At 40.4% G+C, this 16,807-nt stretch overlaps 1 protein-coding gene across 1 annotated transcript in view; it reads left to right on the top strand.

Moving 5' to 3' along the window:
* The window catches only part of BMPER (BMP binding endothelial regulator), a 253,623-nt gene that overhangs the window by 165,849 nt on the left and 70,967 nt on the right, over positions 1-16,807 (top strand). Inside the window, exons 12-13 of the mRNA XM_039221814.1 lie at positions 7,306-7,635; positions 14,186-14,522. Coding sequence (XP_039077745.1) covers positions 7,306-7,635; positions 14,186-14,522 — 667 coding nt within the window. The remainder of the gene's footprint in view (positions 1-7,305; positions 7,636-14,185; positions 14,523-16,807) is intronic.

Here is a 16,807-nt window from a genome sequence, read left to right as displayed (position 1 = left end):
TTCACCAGCAGTGGATATCGATTTGCTGGATTTGCGTAGTATTTATAATAATAGAACTAATAGTAACTATTCTCTGAGCATCCATTACATTCTCAGCACTTTTGCAATGCTGTCTTTATGTTTGTAACCAACGTGCAAGGTAATTGTTTTTAGACCCATGTTATAGGTGGACAAACTTAGGTGATACAGGTAGCCTGTGCATGATTTTGTCATCTTTAACTGGCAAGACTAGGATGCAAACCCAGGACAGTCTTCGATGAAGCATACTTCATGTTTGCAAGCTCTAAAGTTAGATGAACTTAGAGATGTGAAGCCCACCTCTTTCAGTTCAGGTGCACAGCCCTCAAGTGATAAATAACAATTTCTACTTTATAGACAGACATATTAAGGTAAGAGCTTGGCTGGCAAGAGAGCCAAAAATGAATCTTCCATAACAGGTTTGGAAGGTCCTCTGGAGGAAATGAATAAAAAGCTGGTACAGACCCTGAGTTTAAGAACTTGTAATGTAGGGGCGCCTGGGTGGCTTAGTCGGTTAAGCGTCCGACTTTCGCTTAGGTTATGACCTCGCGGTTCGTGGGTTCGAGCCCCACATCAGGCTCTGTGCTGACTGCCAGCTCAGAGCCTGGAGCCAATTTCGGTGTCTGTATCTCCCTCTCTCTCTGCTCATGCTGTCTCTCTCTCTCTCCTAGAAATAAATAAAAAATATTTAAAAAAAAAAGAACTTGTAATGTAGTTGGGGAGATGAAATATAAACATATCGAATAAGAGGACCGTATCATATCATTTATAATTAACTTCTAGGTAGTGTTCTCAAACTGAAGGTGATGGATTCCTTGATCAGTCTTGGCACACAGTGTCCATGGACCTCTACATTTGAGTGGATACATTTGTGTGCATTTGGGAGGAAGAATGTCTACACATTTCTTCAGATCCCCGAAGAGCTTTGTGATCCCAGCTAGTTAACAACAACTGTGTAGGATGCTACGTACAGGGTATAAGTGGAAGCATCAAGTGGTGATGAGGAAGGCACTGGCCTCAGAGCTGCAGAGCTGGATTGGACTCTGTTATTATTGCCTTTGGCTGAGTGACCATGGGCAACATGGCAATGTCTCCGATCTCATTGCTAAGAAATTAGGGTAATAATATACAATGTGCAGAGAAGTAGTGAGGATTAAAGGGGATAGTGAAAGTGTGGAAAGCATCTGGCATGGTTCCTGGCATAAACTAGTCACTTTAAACTAGTTGCCTTGGCTATTGTGAAGTTTATTAGTTTCCTATTATTGCTAGAACAAATTACTACCGACTTAGTGGCTTAAGGCAACACATATTGTTCTAAAGATCAGAATCTGAAATGGTTCTGAATGGGCAGAATCAAGGTATCAGCAGGGCTGTGTTTCTTCTGGAAGCTCTGGTGGAGGATCTGTGGTTTTTTTTTCCCACCTTCTTTAATGCCTAGACGCTACCCACATTTTTTGGCTTGAGACCCTATTTTGTCTTCAAAACCATCAGTGGCATGTTGAGTCCACCTCATGCTATGTCACTGTGACACTCATTTTTCTGCCTTTCTCTTTCACTTCTGAGGATGCTTGTGATTATAGTCATCCTGCCTGGATTACCCAGGACAATCTCTCCATCTCAAGGTCAGCTGATTAAAAACCTTAATTTCATCTGCAGCCTTAATTCCTTTTTTTGAGAGCATTAATTATCTAATTAGTTAACTGATTAAGTAAAATCCTGTCAATAACCTGCTGTGTGTTAGTCATTACCCATCTATTTTAGTAAGTTCAGTGTGGGGAGTTTGGTTTTTTTCTCTACTGAAACGTATTCTTTAATTAATTAACCCCTTCATTCAACCAATATTTATGGATACCTAATATGTATTATAGCAGGCATTGCTGTGAATAATGCAAAGATGAATCTGTGTAAAATATATGTATATACCTCCAGTTTACAAGGCAGTGTGCCAGGCACTGAGAACAGAGTTTACATATAAGGAGTTTAAAACCTGGTTTGGGAGTTAAGCATACATTCTAACTATAAGTTATGGAAGAAATTGATTTATCATAAGCCTGCAGTGGATTTGGTGGTGATATTTTTAGCCCTCAAACCGAAAACATAATGTGTCTATAGGATAGAGTCTTTGAAGTTGAGACTGTCCCAGATAATCTAAACGATGTGGTAAGTTTTTCTTTGGAGACTCAGAGGAAAGAGAAGTGACTTTGGCTACAGCACTGGGGAAGGCGCTGTGGGGAGGTGGCATTTGAACCAGGAAGTGAAGGATCTGTGAACTGTGAACTGTCAAGTGTGGGACAGGTGCAGGGGGGAAGGTGAGAGGTAGAGAAGCACTGGGCTCCGTTGGGGAGGCCCTAGGAAGTCAGCCATGGCTCTGGGGTTAGGTGTATTTCAGATTAGATCTTGAAGGTATGGACTGCTTTCTTTGCTCTTCTGTTTGAAGCTGGTGAGTATATGGAAACTTATGGAAAATATGTGAAAAGAAATTTACATTCTTAATGGTATCCCTACTCGACTTAAAAATATCTCTATATATTTTATTTTAGGTGCCTACCCAGCTTTTGAAAATCAGTTTTTCTTATATAGATACGTAAGTCTATCTGGTGAATCATAGACTGGTAGAAAGAAACCTACTACTGGCTTTCTGCTCACCCTCCTCCCAACCCCCATTCACACAGTAAAGTTAGATGACAGTAAAGTTAGATGTTAAGAAGACAAAGATGCAAAATGTTCTAGGAATCCAAGCGCCACTTGGTGGAGCATCTGTTGGCCCCTGGGGTCCGCAGGCCAGCAGCTGTCAGGGACACCTGTGTGTGAGGCCAGAGCCTCCTGCGTGGAGAAGTTCCTACAGGGACACTCACAGCCTTTTGATGTCAGGGGCTCACATCGTGTTTAGGAGGAGCCTAGACCACCAGCATATGGGCTTGCATTAAGGGCAGCGTTTCTAATCCCAGCCTTTTGTGGTTCTTTAACTACATTTGGCACATCATCATGAATTTTACCCACCTGGGGTTCCCTGCATGACCCAGTGACCCAGAGTCCCACAGGGCCTGTTTCCCTGCAATTTGTATTGAGAAATGTTTAAAGCCATTTTGTATTTGATAGACTTTCTTATGGTTAGGACACTTCAGGAAATGTGCTGATCTGCGTGGTGCTGTGCTGCCATGAGTAGGGGAAAGCATCCTCTTTGCAGACGTAAAGGACTGAGGATGAGAGTCATTTTCTATGTTTTCAACGTGATTTTAATGACTGGGGAAACCTTATGGCATGATAAGTGAAGAGGAAATAAAATTTCATGTACAGGATAATCTTAACTGTGTTCGAATACACATACACACCACACACACACACACACACACACACACACACAGTTGTAAACGGTGGTCATTTCTTGGTCGCAGAACCATGAATGGTACTTTTTTCTTCCTTATACTTTTCTGTTTTTGTTTGGTTGTGTTTTGGAGGTAGGAGTTTAGAGTCTATTTGATTTCTCCTATTTTCTTTATAACATGGAGTTGTATAATTTTCCCTTAATTTCCTTTGACGGATGTTTTGAGAATAATCACTTCTCTCAGAAGGAAGGCATTTCATTAGAATAAATATACCAGTGGCCAAAATACCTGTACCTGATGAGGTTAAGAGAAAAATATTGAAATTATGTTTTTAGAAGTAGCCTGATTCTCTTAATTCTCGTAGTAATCTTATTAAAGTATGGAACATCAAAGCAATGTGTTTTAATCCAGTGTTTTTAGTTTTCTAAGACAAATATTCTTATTCCAAAAGTATACCTAGTCATTGTAAATAATGAAATGTAATGTAAATAATAATGTAAATACGCATAAACAAGAAAGAGGAAAATACATGTCACACATAACTCTATTACTTAAGAGAAAAAAAAAAACCACACTCTGAATATTTGGGTTTATATACTCCTGATGTTTTCTTATGCTTAGACATTGTGTACATATAAGGAAAACAAACCAAACCAAAAATGACATTTGATGATTTGATTTAAAGGACTCTGAAAAAGCAGTGGTATGCTTTTTCAATATATACACTACTTGTATATTGGAATTTTCTTCTCCATCCTCTGACTTAGACCCATTCAAACAAGGTTAGTTATAGAACTGTCCATTTATCTAGCTCTCACCATCACTCCAAGCTTTCCAGAACAGTGTGACTGGACATCTGGACATTTTGGGCTGCAGCTTATTTCATTGGATCTGATGGAAAACAAAAACAAAAACAAAACCAAAAAACAATGGTATGAGCTTATAGTGTTCATTTGTGTCCCTTAAGTGTTTATCTAGCTTTTATCCTTTCCAGCTAGGCAGCTCATGTGTCCCTGAGATTTACACTCCAAGCCATCCTCCAGTGCACATGTTCGTCACAGGATATGGCATGGGGACCTTGAGGTGCCAGGAAAAAGGCCAAGGTTTCCAAATTTTTTTAGCTCGTGATACAAATGTCCCCAAATGCAACGCATAATTCTCAGGCATCTTCCTGGTCATGAAATTTTGTTGGCTTCTTCTATCTTGCTGTTACACAGAAAAATCATTCTGATCTCCAAACCCCTCTCTCTTCCACAAGTGAGGGCCTCTTGAAAAATATCTTTCCTGACAGCCCTGTTCACACATGATTTCCCTCACCTGGTCTCCCTGGATGTCCCTTGTTGCTTTCCGCCCAGCTATGAGTAAGCTCAGCCTTCCCCGGGGCCACCGTAGGCTGTACATTTTCTGTTGCTTCTTTGAGGATTTGCTCGGTCACTTAACTGGCCTTATCTACCCGTGCCCACATCTTGACTTGAAAAACAAAATTATAACAAAAACAAAAACAGGAAAGCAAAAGGAAGAAAGGAAGAAAAAGTATCACTCGCGGTTCTGCTACCAAGTAATAAGCACAGTTTACAGTATGGGGTGTGTATGTATTTATTTTAACACAGTTAAGATGATCCTGTAGACAGAAGTTTGTTTCCTGTTTTTCACTTAATATGTCGTATTTCCTCAGTCATGAACATTATTCATAAATGTTTTCAATGCTTTGATAATAGTTCATGTTATTGATTTACTACAGGGGCTTAGCTGTTTGTTTAATGTTAGAAGACAATCTAAATATCCATTTTCTTATTATATATCCGCGATCAGTAGGCATGTAGAACAGCGCTAGAAGAGATAGTGAATTCTCAGTCGGTGCTAGCTTTTACTGGTTTTATTAATAATAGTTTGGATGCAGTTGTTGTCAGAAAACCAGCAGAAGCCCTGGATTGTCCCTGGTGCTGGGAGGGGATTGCCCATTGCAGATTCTTGGCAGGAGGTGTAGGCATTACCTCTTCCTTTTCCCAGCCGAGAGAGGATTTCTTCTGGAGTATTTTAGCTCCTCCATTAGTACCTTGGCCTCCCCAGGCTGAGATCCATCTGTTTCAAGCTCAAAAGCTCAAAAGCCTTGATTGGTCTGGGTTTTCTTGAGCGTGTTAAGAACTCTGAAAAAGCCCTTCTCTTGAATTTGGTGCATCTGGTGGTCATGTGAACAGTCTTTTTGTGGCACATGATTGTATTGACTCAGAACTATAATTTTCCTGATGCTCCTCGAGGTGTCCCAAGAACTGCTTTGCCCCCTGTCAACCAAAGAAACCCCATTTTCATGCCAAGGAGAGATTCTGTTTGTTAGAATGTGAGGGAAATGTGTGATGGGGTAATTTTGAAGGCAGTCACATGGAGAGAGGACTGGAACATGCATTATGGGTTGGTTAGATAGGTGGGAACACTAGTTGGGGGTGGATATAGGATTAGGAAGGTGGGGGCAGAATTGGAGTCACAAGGAGAAAATAAGGACAAGAAAGAAAGGGAAGGCAAATTAAAATTTTGTTGCTGAGCTCTCAAAGTTTCTCTCTTCCACCCACGTCTTCCGCCTTCTTCCCCCAGGTAGCGCCTTCTTTATATTCCTTGAAGTATTTGTTCATTAAAACTATCCTGCACACACAAAAATGTATCTTTTTGAGTCTCTATCAGACATTGACAAGCAAAGCTAACTTGAAACACGCAGTTAATTTACCAAATTGCAAATACACAGAGTTATATGGAGTCAAATGTAATTGACATATGTAATGACATAATGTATTATAACATAAAACAACATTGCTCTCCAAACACTTTACAAATTACAGGCACACAATTGCCTTGGAATCCATTGGTCCTATCAGATCAGTTGGCACATCCTCTCTCTGTGCTGAGTTTTAATTCTTCCCTTACTTATTCAGAACAATTGTTTATAGGATATTGACCTGTGCTGGTGTTAACTGGAAACTGATCTTTCGATTCTTGTTCTTTCATCATGTGGGCTGCTTTATCTAAATGAATTACTCGTTTCCTGGTTGTTCATGCCTCCCTGAAAACAGACAAAAAAATCTTTCCATGGAGAACAAAGCAATGCCAAATATTGTTTAAAAAAAATGATGTTTAATTTTCTGTAAAACTTTTTGACATGCCTCAAGTGTAAAACTTTGCCTGGGTTTCACAAATATTTAAATGAATGGTATTTTGATGTGATGAATGTGTTGGAATTTCCTAAATCTATGAAATGATTGGTTTTATAATTTATTTTTACCCAATTTTAGATTTTGATACACAGATCAAAATATAGGCCCTTGTATTTGTAAACAAACCAACCAACCATAGAGGCTATTAATTTTATCAGTACTTTGTTTCGTAGTGGTATTTAAACATTTATCTATTTGGCAATTCTATTTATTTGCCTTAGTAAATACATGGGTGCTGAATATAATACCTCTAAAAAATTAAAACCCATGAGTATCATTTAGAATGCCATGGTTCCACATGTTTTTGAATCAGTTAAATGGAAATAATACTATTGCTTTGCTTTATTGTCATTTATGTTACTGCCTTTTATTTATTTGTTTGTTTGTTTAGTTTTGTTTATGTGTGTTATGAACCAGTTTTGTTCATAAAATTATCTTAGTTTTATTTCTCCATCCTTATGTTAAGACCAGAGCATTATATCAAGGCTCCAAAATAGAGATGGCTTAAAAACTTGGAAATGTTATAAATAACTTTCAAGTATAAAAGCACCTGAAACATTGCATGCCCTATGGGGTTTGGCACAGAATTCTAAGACAACCAGTTTTTGTTTTTTTTTAAGTTCCCCACTAGTGCATCTCTGCTAAGACCCTCCCCCACCTGGGAGGTGCCCCCTCCAGGTTTATTGCAGGGACCCCTGATTTCTCTTTGAATCCTTTGCTCCATTTATGACCTGCTTTTGTCTCTCACTCATCCGCAGAGCCCGGCGTTTGCACGGTATTCGGAGATCCCCACTACAACACTTTTGACGGACGGACATTTAACTTTCAGGGGACGTGTCAGTACGTTTTGACAAAAGACTGCTCCTCCCCTGCCTCGCCCTTTCAGGTGCTGGTGAAGAACGACGCGCGCAGGACCCGCTCCTTCTCCTGGACCAAGTCGGTGGACCTGGTGCTGGGCGCCAGCACCGTCAGCCTCCAGCAGCACTTGACCGTGCGCTGGAACGGCTCGCGCATCGCGCTGCCCTGCCAGGCGCCGCAGTTCCACATTGACCTTGATGGCTACCTCCTGAAAGTGACAACCAAAGCAGGTGGGCTTCCGTGTCCCTCTGGCTCTTCCCTCTGCCTCACCAACCCGCACAGCAGTGCTCTGTCTCTTCCGGAGGAAAGCCCAGAGGCAGGGAAGTGTTCCTGCTGCAGGCGGTACTACATCCCTGTGCACCAGGGCTTCGAGGGAGACCTGGAAGATACCACAAAATAGCTGGAGAAATCTACACACCGTGGAGCCTTGCCGGCCGGCACCAGTCACACCACCCTTGCAATCTGCTGACATCCCCATTCCAAAAATAGCACTTGTGCGCTCCAAATGACTTCTTTCTCATGTTTCGTTGCAATTTTAGGCCATTGGTGTCCAGCTTGGAATTGTCAGTGTTTCTCCCAGCTCAGCTAGTAATGTGCAGTTTCACATCTGTGAAGAAGAGAGTTTTTCTTGTTAGCATCTGTCCAAGAAGGGGGAATCCTTAAAAGTAAACCACTAATGTGTGGGTGTGCAGATGGGAGTGTGTACGGCTGTGTGACCAGCAGTTCTGTCCATTCTGGACCCTGGGGATGGTACTCGCTGAGTTAATGGCTAGAACCAGGGCTCCCCTGGAAGATGCTTAGGTTCCTCTGAAACTGCCGTCACCCAGGCTGGGTACATGGAGCCGCTTGCTGCTGCCCCTTCTCAGCATCCCATGTTGCCCGAGACCCACTGGACCCTCTGTTCCACTCCACTGGAAGACACATCCCTCCCAGGCCAAACTGTGCATAGTTGCTAGCAGGTTACTCCTAGGGGCTCAGTGAAAGCACAAATTCTTGCCTGCGGGGTGCTACCTCAAGAGGCACCTTAGAAGCAGAACTCAGTCCTTCAATAGCAGCCCCAGGGAATGAATTCATTTACACATTCAGTTGTATCATGGTTCCTTCCATTCTACTTTGGTTAATGCATATTGTTTGTCGATTGAATATTGAACTGCATGTTCTCCTGGTATATGCTCTTTCTGTCAGCATGATACTTGAGGAAATCAGTATATTTCTCACTTTTTGTATTGATGAAAATTTAACAGTGTAAATGCATCAATTATGTTCCAGTTTCTTTAGATAATATGGATCCAAAAGGGAAATATTTGATAGAGCAGACACTTTTGAGGCACTATAGAGCCTGTTCTCTGCTGTACTTCAGAACCCTGTTAATTGTTTCCGTTCAGGCCAAAATACATTTGACAAATTGATCTGAGTTTATGGAATGCCAGCACAGCTAAACAATGGCAGCAAGCCAAGGAGGAGCTTAGGGAGCTTTTATTTAGGGAGCACAACATGGTTGCAGTGAGAAAAAATTAAATATTAATGTATTGGAACATTCTATAAAACGGAGGATTCCCAACTTCACTCTGAATGTAGCAGGTGTGAAGAGATCTATTTATTCAATTTGAGAGGGATTAGTCCTCTTCAGAAGATTCAGACACCTGTTATTTTATTCAAATGCCATGTCACTCTGTCCATGTAGGCCTCAGCTCACTCCTTTAATGAAGGCTACAGTTTGTGGCTCTCTGTAAATCGTGCCCAAGATGACTCATTATTATGCAGCACTAATTAGAAGCACCTTGCTTATCTGTTTGCATGCCAGCTGAACACAATGGATTCTACTGATATGGAAATTATTGGTCAACCACAGCCCTATTTTCAAAGGGATCCTGGATACTGAGAGATTGCGAACAGTCTAGGAGGTTTGATACTGTTCTGCTCATAGCTGGCGACATCTTAGGGAATACGTGTACTCTTGTAAGGATTCCACGTTGTAAAAATGAGTGAAAGGATGGGGCTGCTAAGAAAATAATAATAGATCATAAACACCATAATTAGATTAATGAATTTCACTCTTCTTGGCCTTGAAGTCAGTTTTACAATTTCCTTTCTTCTTTCCATCTCTCTTACCACGATGCAAGTAAGTCATGTGATGTCCTTAATGCCCAGCTGAACACTTTCCCGGAGCATAAACTTTCTGCTTCCTAGGGATGAACTGTATTCCTATGGGCACTAAACTTGCTTTGAGAGTATCCTTTGAGTGGAACACTTCCATTTCCAGACACTATTCTTCCCCCAAGACCAATCTCAGTCTGTGCTATGCCTTAGGGATATTTTCTTTTTATCACCTACTCATTGTCTACTTAAAATATCACAGTATATCCTTGTAGTGTTCTTCTCCCATTGATTATTTTTCTAATTTCATAAGCCTCATATCAAAGGGAACTTTTTTCAAAATATTTTTTCAAAATAACATTATATCAAGCCTACAGCTCAGAGGATGGGAAGTGGGGAGAAATGGCTCTTTGCCCCTGTGTTTTATGAACTCAGCACTTCATGATGGAACCCTTTGGCAGAGGAGCACAGGTGGCTGTGTAGCTTGGTGGGATTAGGCTGTCGCTGCTTACCTAATAACAGCCAGGGTGGGACAGAGGGCACGGAGCTGGTTTAGTAGCTGGAGAAAGCACTGCCCACCCCCATCACACTCCTACCCCAATCTTGGCACTTAGTGAATAATTTAAAAATATTTCCTTTCTGCCATCTGTTCACTTCATCAGCTGTACCTGAGAGAGTTACGTCAGCTCCACCCAAAGGCATTAACACGTGGGAGTGTGGTTTTTATTTTATTTTTGGTAGAGTTCTACACTTTATGAACCTGGAGACTATATATATATATATATATATATATATATATATTCTTTTTTCTTTTTTTTCCTTTGGTACAAAATCTGAACAGAAAAGCCATCAAGTTTTAAGCATCACTTTGGTATGTCTATAGATTTTGTGCCTCATCTGTCTCTAAGTTGGACAACAGCAAAAGCAACGATGACCAAAAAAAAAAAAAAAAGCAAAACAAAAACAGCAACAAAATAAAAGAACAATGACTTCTCTCCCTCAGAAAACAAAACACGACACAACAAAACAAAACAAAACAAAACAACCCCCACAACCTCTAAGCTAGTGGTGTGGAGCCTTTATTTGAAGGGTAAAAAACAAGTTGGTAAAACATTCACTGGTGAGGAGGGATAATTGGAAGGCGCTTTTTGCAGTGGAAGGAATGTGCCTGCCGCTTACACCTCCAGACAGGACATGTGCTTTGGCTTTGGCCTTCTGACTCTGCCAGTTATTTCTACCCAGCTTCCCATGCAGAGGAATTGGGAAACTCATCCCAGCTGTAGAAATGACTAGCCCCAGCCCCTCAAAGGCTTCCACAATGTTTTCATCTCATAAGATGCCTATTTGAAATGTCTTTTGGAAGAACAGTTTCTTCGTTTTTAACTTATTCATTTTTTTTTGCTGTCATGATTGTAATTTCCTTTGTGTGCATTTTACTCATGTAGAGGGTAATAATAATCATGCAAATGCATATATATATGATATAGCAATAGACAAAGCCATCTGTAGTTGGATAAGTCGTCCCTTAGCATTGGTCCATGAAAATCCTTTTACTATAATAAAAACAAAGAAAAGAAGAGGAAAAGAGAGTGAATTACAAATTATTCTTTTACTTTTGGAGCCATGTTTTATGAGAGATCAAGAGTTTGAGAAGAGTTAACTAAAAACAATGGCTCCGCATCTTCCCAGGCATGCGAGGGACCATTAGTCTATTGCATGAAAAGAACATAATGACTGGCTTGTCCACTGTGAGTTGATTTCACACATGAACTCAGTTGCCCAAACTCTCAAATTTGTTATATCATTGTCAGTAATGATGTTGGAGCTCCTTTGGATATAAATTCTCAACCATTGTGGCATTTGGAAGAATAGTATTTGCCTACTGTCTAGGAAAGAGATTTGCAGTTTGGAAAATTTTGCAACACGGAAAATCTTTGGAATTATGCTTTGGAAGTTCAAATGTTGTATGGAATTGATTTTCTTCCCTCATTTCTCTTGCTGGGCAGCTGCCTGGCTACAGGCTCGTGAGGTCATGTTTCTTCTATACCTTAGAGAGTTTATTACAAATCATATTATAATTTCCTTGTCTTTTTTCAAAATTGTTATTTCAGTGTCTTAACTAGCATGAAATTCACAATTTCTTTGACTTTGCAGATTCAACTCAAAATGTATCAATTTACAGGCAATTCATTCATTTAGTGAGTGTATGGTAGGTGCCAGATAATGTGTTAAATGATGGAGTATGAAGAAATATAAATCACTTTATAGGAGAATTGTAGTTGTGGCAGGTGACATCATCATCTCACAAAGATCCACAGAGGAGGTCAGTCTACCACATGGATAATCTCACAGTGTGTCCTTTCTCTGATCACCTTGCCCCATCGCTCTACACTCTTCACCAGATTACTCCTAAGAGAGATTTTTTTTCTTTCCAAGTTATTTAAATTCCAGTTAGTTAACATACAATGTAATGCTAGTTTCAAGTGTAGAATTTAGTGATTCATCACTTACATATAATACCTGGTGCTCATAAAAAGTGCCCTCATTAATACCCACTGCCCATTTAACCCATCCCACCACCCACCTCCCCTCTGGTAACCATCGGTTTGTTCTCTGTAGTTAAGAATCTGTTTCTTGGTTTGCCTCTCTTTAAGAGGGACTTTCTTATGACCTTCTTTCTTTCTTCTTTACTCAACTCTATTTAATTTTTTGAATCTACTTTCTTCTCCATCCCAAGAAGTCTTCTCTACCATTTGCCTTTGACTAAGAACGTTTCCATTCCTTTCATTTACCATACAGTGATTTCCATATGGGCCTTTGTTTATTTCTTGAGAAACCTAGTTTTAGAGCACCGGTTTATTCTGTCAATAACTCCCTAAAATGGATTTGTAACTCTTTCTTGTGGCAGTTGTGTGGCCTGCTCACAGAAATGCTATTTGGCCAGCCTTCTCTCCTCTTGGATCATGTTCCAACTTAGGGAATATTGGCTTTAGAATCTTACTTCTGGGCATTTCTTACTAATCTTACATCACTCAGATTTTGTCTTATGCCAATTTTATATCCAGGATCCATTCCCTCCTCCTCTGGCCCTCTCTTTCCCATCGCTGCCTTACCCCCCAACTTCTGAGCATCTGCTGGACATTTGTCCACCAACCTAATCTTGCAGGGTCTTCTAAGAGGAAAGTCATGTTGCTTTTTCCAGAGGCTCAGAAAAGGCTAAATGATAGACTAGATTTTGTTAGAAACCCAAGAGGGTAAGATTTAAAAACACACACATGGGAAGACTTTCTCTTTTTCTGTTAAAAAGAGACTTTTTCTTTAGGTTGTTACTCTTAGGAAATAGTGACAGTGAATAAGGAGAAGTCCCAGGGCAGAAATGAACATCAGTTTCTTGTAGATGTTCTCCTGGTGCTCATGTCAGAGAACTGGTGCTTACTTCATCCATTCACTGGGAATCTCAGGCACTACCAGGGTATTATCAGGAAAACAGTAAGAAAAGCTTCCAACACACACTTGAGACATAAAGAAAAATTCTGACCAGAAGAATTTGTTATTTACTCTTTAATGAACCTCAAAAGGCTTTTTATAAAAACCCTCAACTTTATCTAATGCACAGTGCCTTCACACACAATATCAGGATATATATGAGAACATTTCTTCTTGACCTTCTAGTCAGACTGATCTGTGCTATGTGACAGCATAGCCTGGCTGTCCTATATGTGGTATAGAAATTCCACTACTCAATGGGGCCATTTCATTGGCTGATGGATCTTGGAAGTCTTGGGTCAGTATATCTGAAAAAAACATGAATATTTACAGACAGAGCCTCCAAAATTTTAGATGGTCAGTTCAGCAAACTAAGAGGAGCCTGTATTTTTTACCTTCTGGGGTGAAGACTATTTTCTTGGTTGCACTGTCCTTCTGATTCTATCTAGCACATGAGAAACTTGTAGCCTGGAGGCCTGGTAGCCTCCAGTGCCTTCTCAAATGTTGAAGTTTATGATCAGCTCAGGCTGTGAAGGTTGGAAGGGTTCCACAACAACTGAACCCTAGGAAACATTGATTAAACAGCCTTCCTTGTCTCAGGGTTGTGTGTGAAACAAAGATGAGGCAAACATTTTTATTTATATAAGTGTTCTCCTTTGAATAGGATCTATTCAGAAGCTATATATTTATTACCTTAATACTTTCACTATAACAAATAACTTGGAAATTTTTGTTTGACATTTGGTATAATTACATGGGGGATTTTTGGATAAAGAAAAAGATTACTTTAAAAACAATGATCTTTGTTATCTTTCCATTTCCACATTTCACTTATCATTGGATAAATGAAAGCACAAGTTGGACCAACATAATTACTATAGGAAAAGGGCAAAACTATAAACTTTAGAGGAACATGGTCAAAGAGTAGTCCTCTATGAGGCAAGCCAGAGTACATAAGGTATCATGTAAGGACAAACTTTATACAGTTTAAAAACCCTGAACCCCAAAAAGTAAGTGATTCATGTAAAATCTACAACACTTAACATGGTAAGATTAAACAATAATGAGAATTTGGATAGACATTAGTGTCCCTTGTTAGAGGTCAGTCTTATATACTGTGTCCTTACATACATGCACTCAGGAATTATTGGTGGGTTCAGCAGTGGTTGATCCTCTTTTCCTCTCCTTTTCCTTCAGGTTTGGAAATATCCTGGGATGGAGACAGTTTTGTCGAAGTCATGGCTGCCCCTCATCTCAAGGGCAAACTCTGTGGTCTTTGTGGCAACTACAATGGACATAAGCGTGATGATTTAATTGGCGGAGATGGAAACTTCAAGTTTGATGTGGATGACTTTGCTGAATCCTGGAGGGTAGAATCCAATGAGTTCTGCAACAGACCTCGGAGAAAACCAGTGCCTGAACTGTGTCAAGGGACAGTGAAGGTAAAGCTCCGAGCTCACCGGGAATGCCAGAAACTCAAATCCTGGGAGTTTCAGACCTGTCACTCGACTGTGGACTATGCCACTTTCTACCGGTAAGTACAGCATTTTGGGATGGTTTGGGTTACAGACCAAGGATTGACTTGATCTTGAATCAGAGTATATCAAATCTTCTAGTGTACAAAACATGGGCTCCCAATGCACAAGATAAACACTTTTTTTTCTTATGTTGAGACCAATCTTACTTTGACTAAGTCCCACATTGTGTCCCAAATTACGAAATTGCAGGGGAGTATTTCAGAGCTGTCTCCTATAGATCATTCTCTTTTTGTGTCTGCAGGCTCACTGGGAAATTGGTGATTTTTCTAGTTAGCTTGACTCTAAGACTGAGGAGTGGTTCCCAAATTCTGTCTAAACTACAGTGGTATAGGATAGAGATGGGAATCTCAAATAACTTTGGCTGCCTTTTGGTGTTTGAGTGAGCTTGGTCATTTGAAGCCTGAGGAATGGTTCAGGTCTGCCTCATGGTCTAGTACCAAACAAATCTGCAGGTGGAAAGCAAGGCAATGAAATGAGGAGACCTTGGCCATCTATCAGACTTCACATAGGAGAGAGTAGAAAGAAAGCTTGAAGATGGAAGAAGGATGTTCTCTCATTTAGAATATGGATTCCATAACCTTTTCTTCCATGCTGCGAGGCTGCATTTGTGAGTAGATGAGTCTGGCCTGGTTGTACTTCCATTTATTACATAATTCCATGGGTTCAAGAGCTATGACTCTCTATAACTTTAACCACCATGGGTGTGGGAGGAAACATGAGAAGACAGAACCCAAAAGGCCTTGTTTAAGTGATTTGCCTGTGCCTCTTAAAATGAGAAAACTCCTGTGGTCTGAAGCCACAGAAAAGTTATTTTTACTCTTTAATTGCCACCAGTTTATTTCCCCTCGTTCTCATTAAATGTGATCTTTTTTTATTTGATCTTTGGACATAAAAGATAAAGTTCTACAAAGACAGCTCAAAGTGGAGTAGAAAAAGGACTGTCCCTGTCATCACACACCCCTAAACATGGCTGTGCCTGCCAAACCATTTGGCTCCAACTCCTACATTTAGCTCTTTCAAGCCATTTTCCTGTTATAATTTGAATCCCTGGATTCCCTTCTTCCTCTTTCCTATACCACCCCCTAGATTGACCCCACCCTTGTCTATTGAAATTGAAAAGATCTTTTTAAAAAGGTTTATTTATTGTTTATTTTAGGGGAGAGAGAGAGAGAACATGCATGAGCAGAGGGACAGAGAGAATCCCAAGTGGGTTCCACACTGTCAGCACAGAGCCCATCTCAGGGTTTGATCCCACAGACTGTCCTGAGTCAGATGCTTAACCAACTGAGCCACCCAGGTGCTCTTGTGTGGCTTTTTAAATTGAAAGATCTGAATGTAAGACTTTGGAGTGAGTTACGGAGCTGGGCAGAGAAACCGGGCTTTGTTTGGACTCTAAATACACATCACTTGAAAGTCTGAGGGGAAGCAGTAGAGCATAGCAATTAATAACTTTGAGGGGTGCCTGGGTGGCTCAGTTGTTAAGTGTCCAACTTCAGCTCAGATCACGATCTCATGGTTCGTGGGTTCGAGCCCCACGTCAGGCTCTTTGCTGACAGCTTAGAGCCTGGAGCCTGCTTCAGATTCTGTCTCCCTCTCTCTCTAACCCTCCCCTGCTCACGCTGTCTTTCTCTCTCAGAAATAAATCTTTAAAAGTTTAAAAAAAAGGAACTTTTGGTCTTCTGGAGCTAAAAGTTCAGCCCAGCTTTACAACACTGAACAATTATTTAAGCTTTCTAAACCTTAGTTTGCTTATCTGTGAAGTGGGGATAATAAAAGAACCTAAGGTAGATTTAAGGGTTGTAATTCAGATTTAGTGAGATTATGAACATAAATGCATGTGCCCAAATGCTATGTAATTGATGGTTCCTGTAGTTTCTTCTATTAATTAAATTAAACGATGAACAACTATAATGACTCTTTTGGAAGCTTCCCTGCCTCAGTTGCAGATTTGGATTAGACCCTTCTCTGCCTAACATAGAAAGGAAAGGTTGTACTCCTCCCAGGGCCCCAATACTCTACACCTTTGATTTTTATCTCGTTTCAAAGAAGTGTGTTGAAAACAAAAATTGGAGAGCGGGGCTACAGAGACTAGTCCCTTTTTGCAAATTTCTATTTCTTTTCCCTTTGGTGATTTATTTCCTATTGTGATCCCTGGACCGCAAACAGAAATATGATGAACACCTTGGCAGAAGTCGTGAGAAATGACATAGCCAGGAACAGAAAGGACCAGAATTATTAGGTGGCCAGGCAGATGCTTGCCTTCTGCCCTTGGAAGTTGCTG

The sequence above is a fragment of the Hyaena hyaena genome, unplaced genomic scaffold (genome assembly GCF_003009895.1).
Source record: "Hyaena hyaena isolate Hyena2069 unplaced genomic scaffold, ASM300989v1 scaffold_1021, whole genome shotgun sequence".
Lineage (NCBI taxonomy): Eukaryota > Metazoa > Chordata > Mammalia > Carnivora > Hyaenidae > Hyaena > Hyaena hyaena.
Note: the sequence above shows the minus strand (reverse complement) of the source record. Positions and strands in the feature narration are given on the sequence as shown.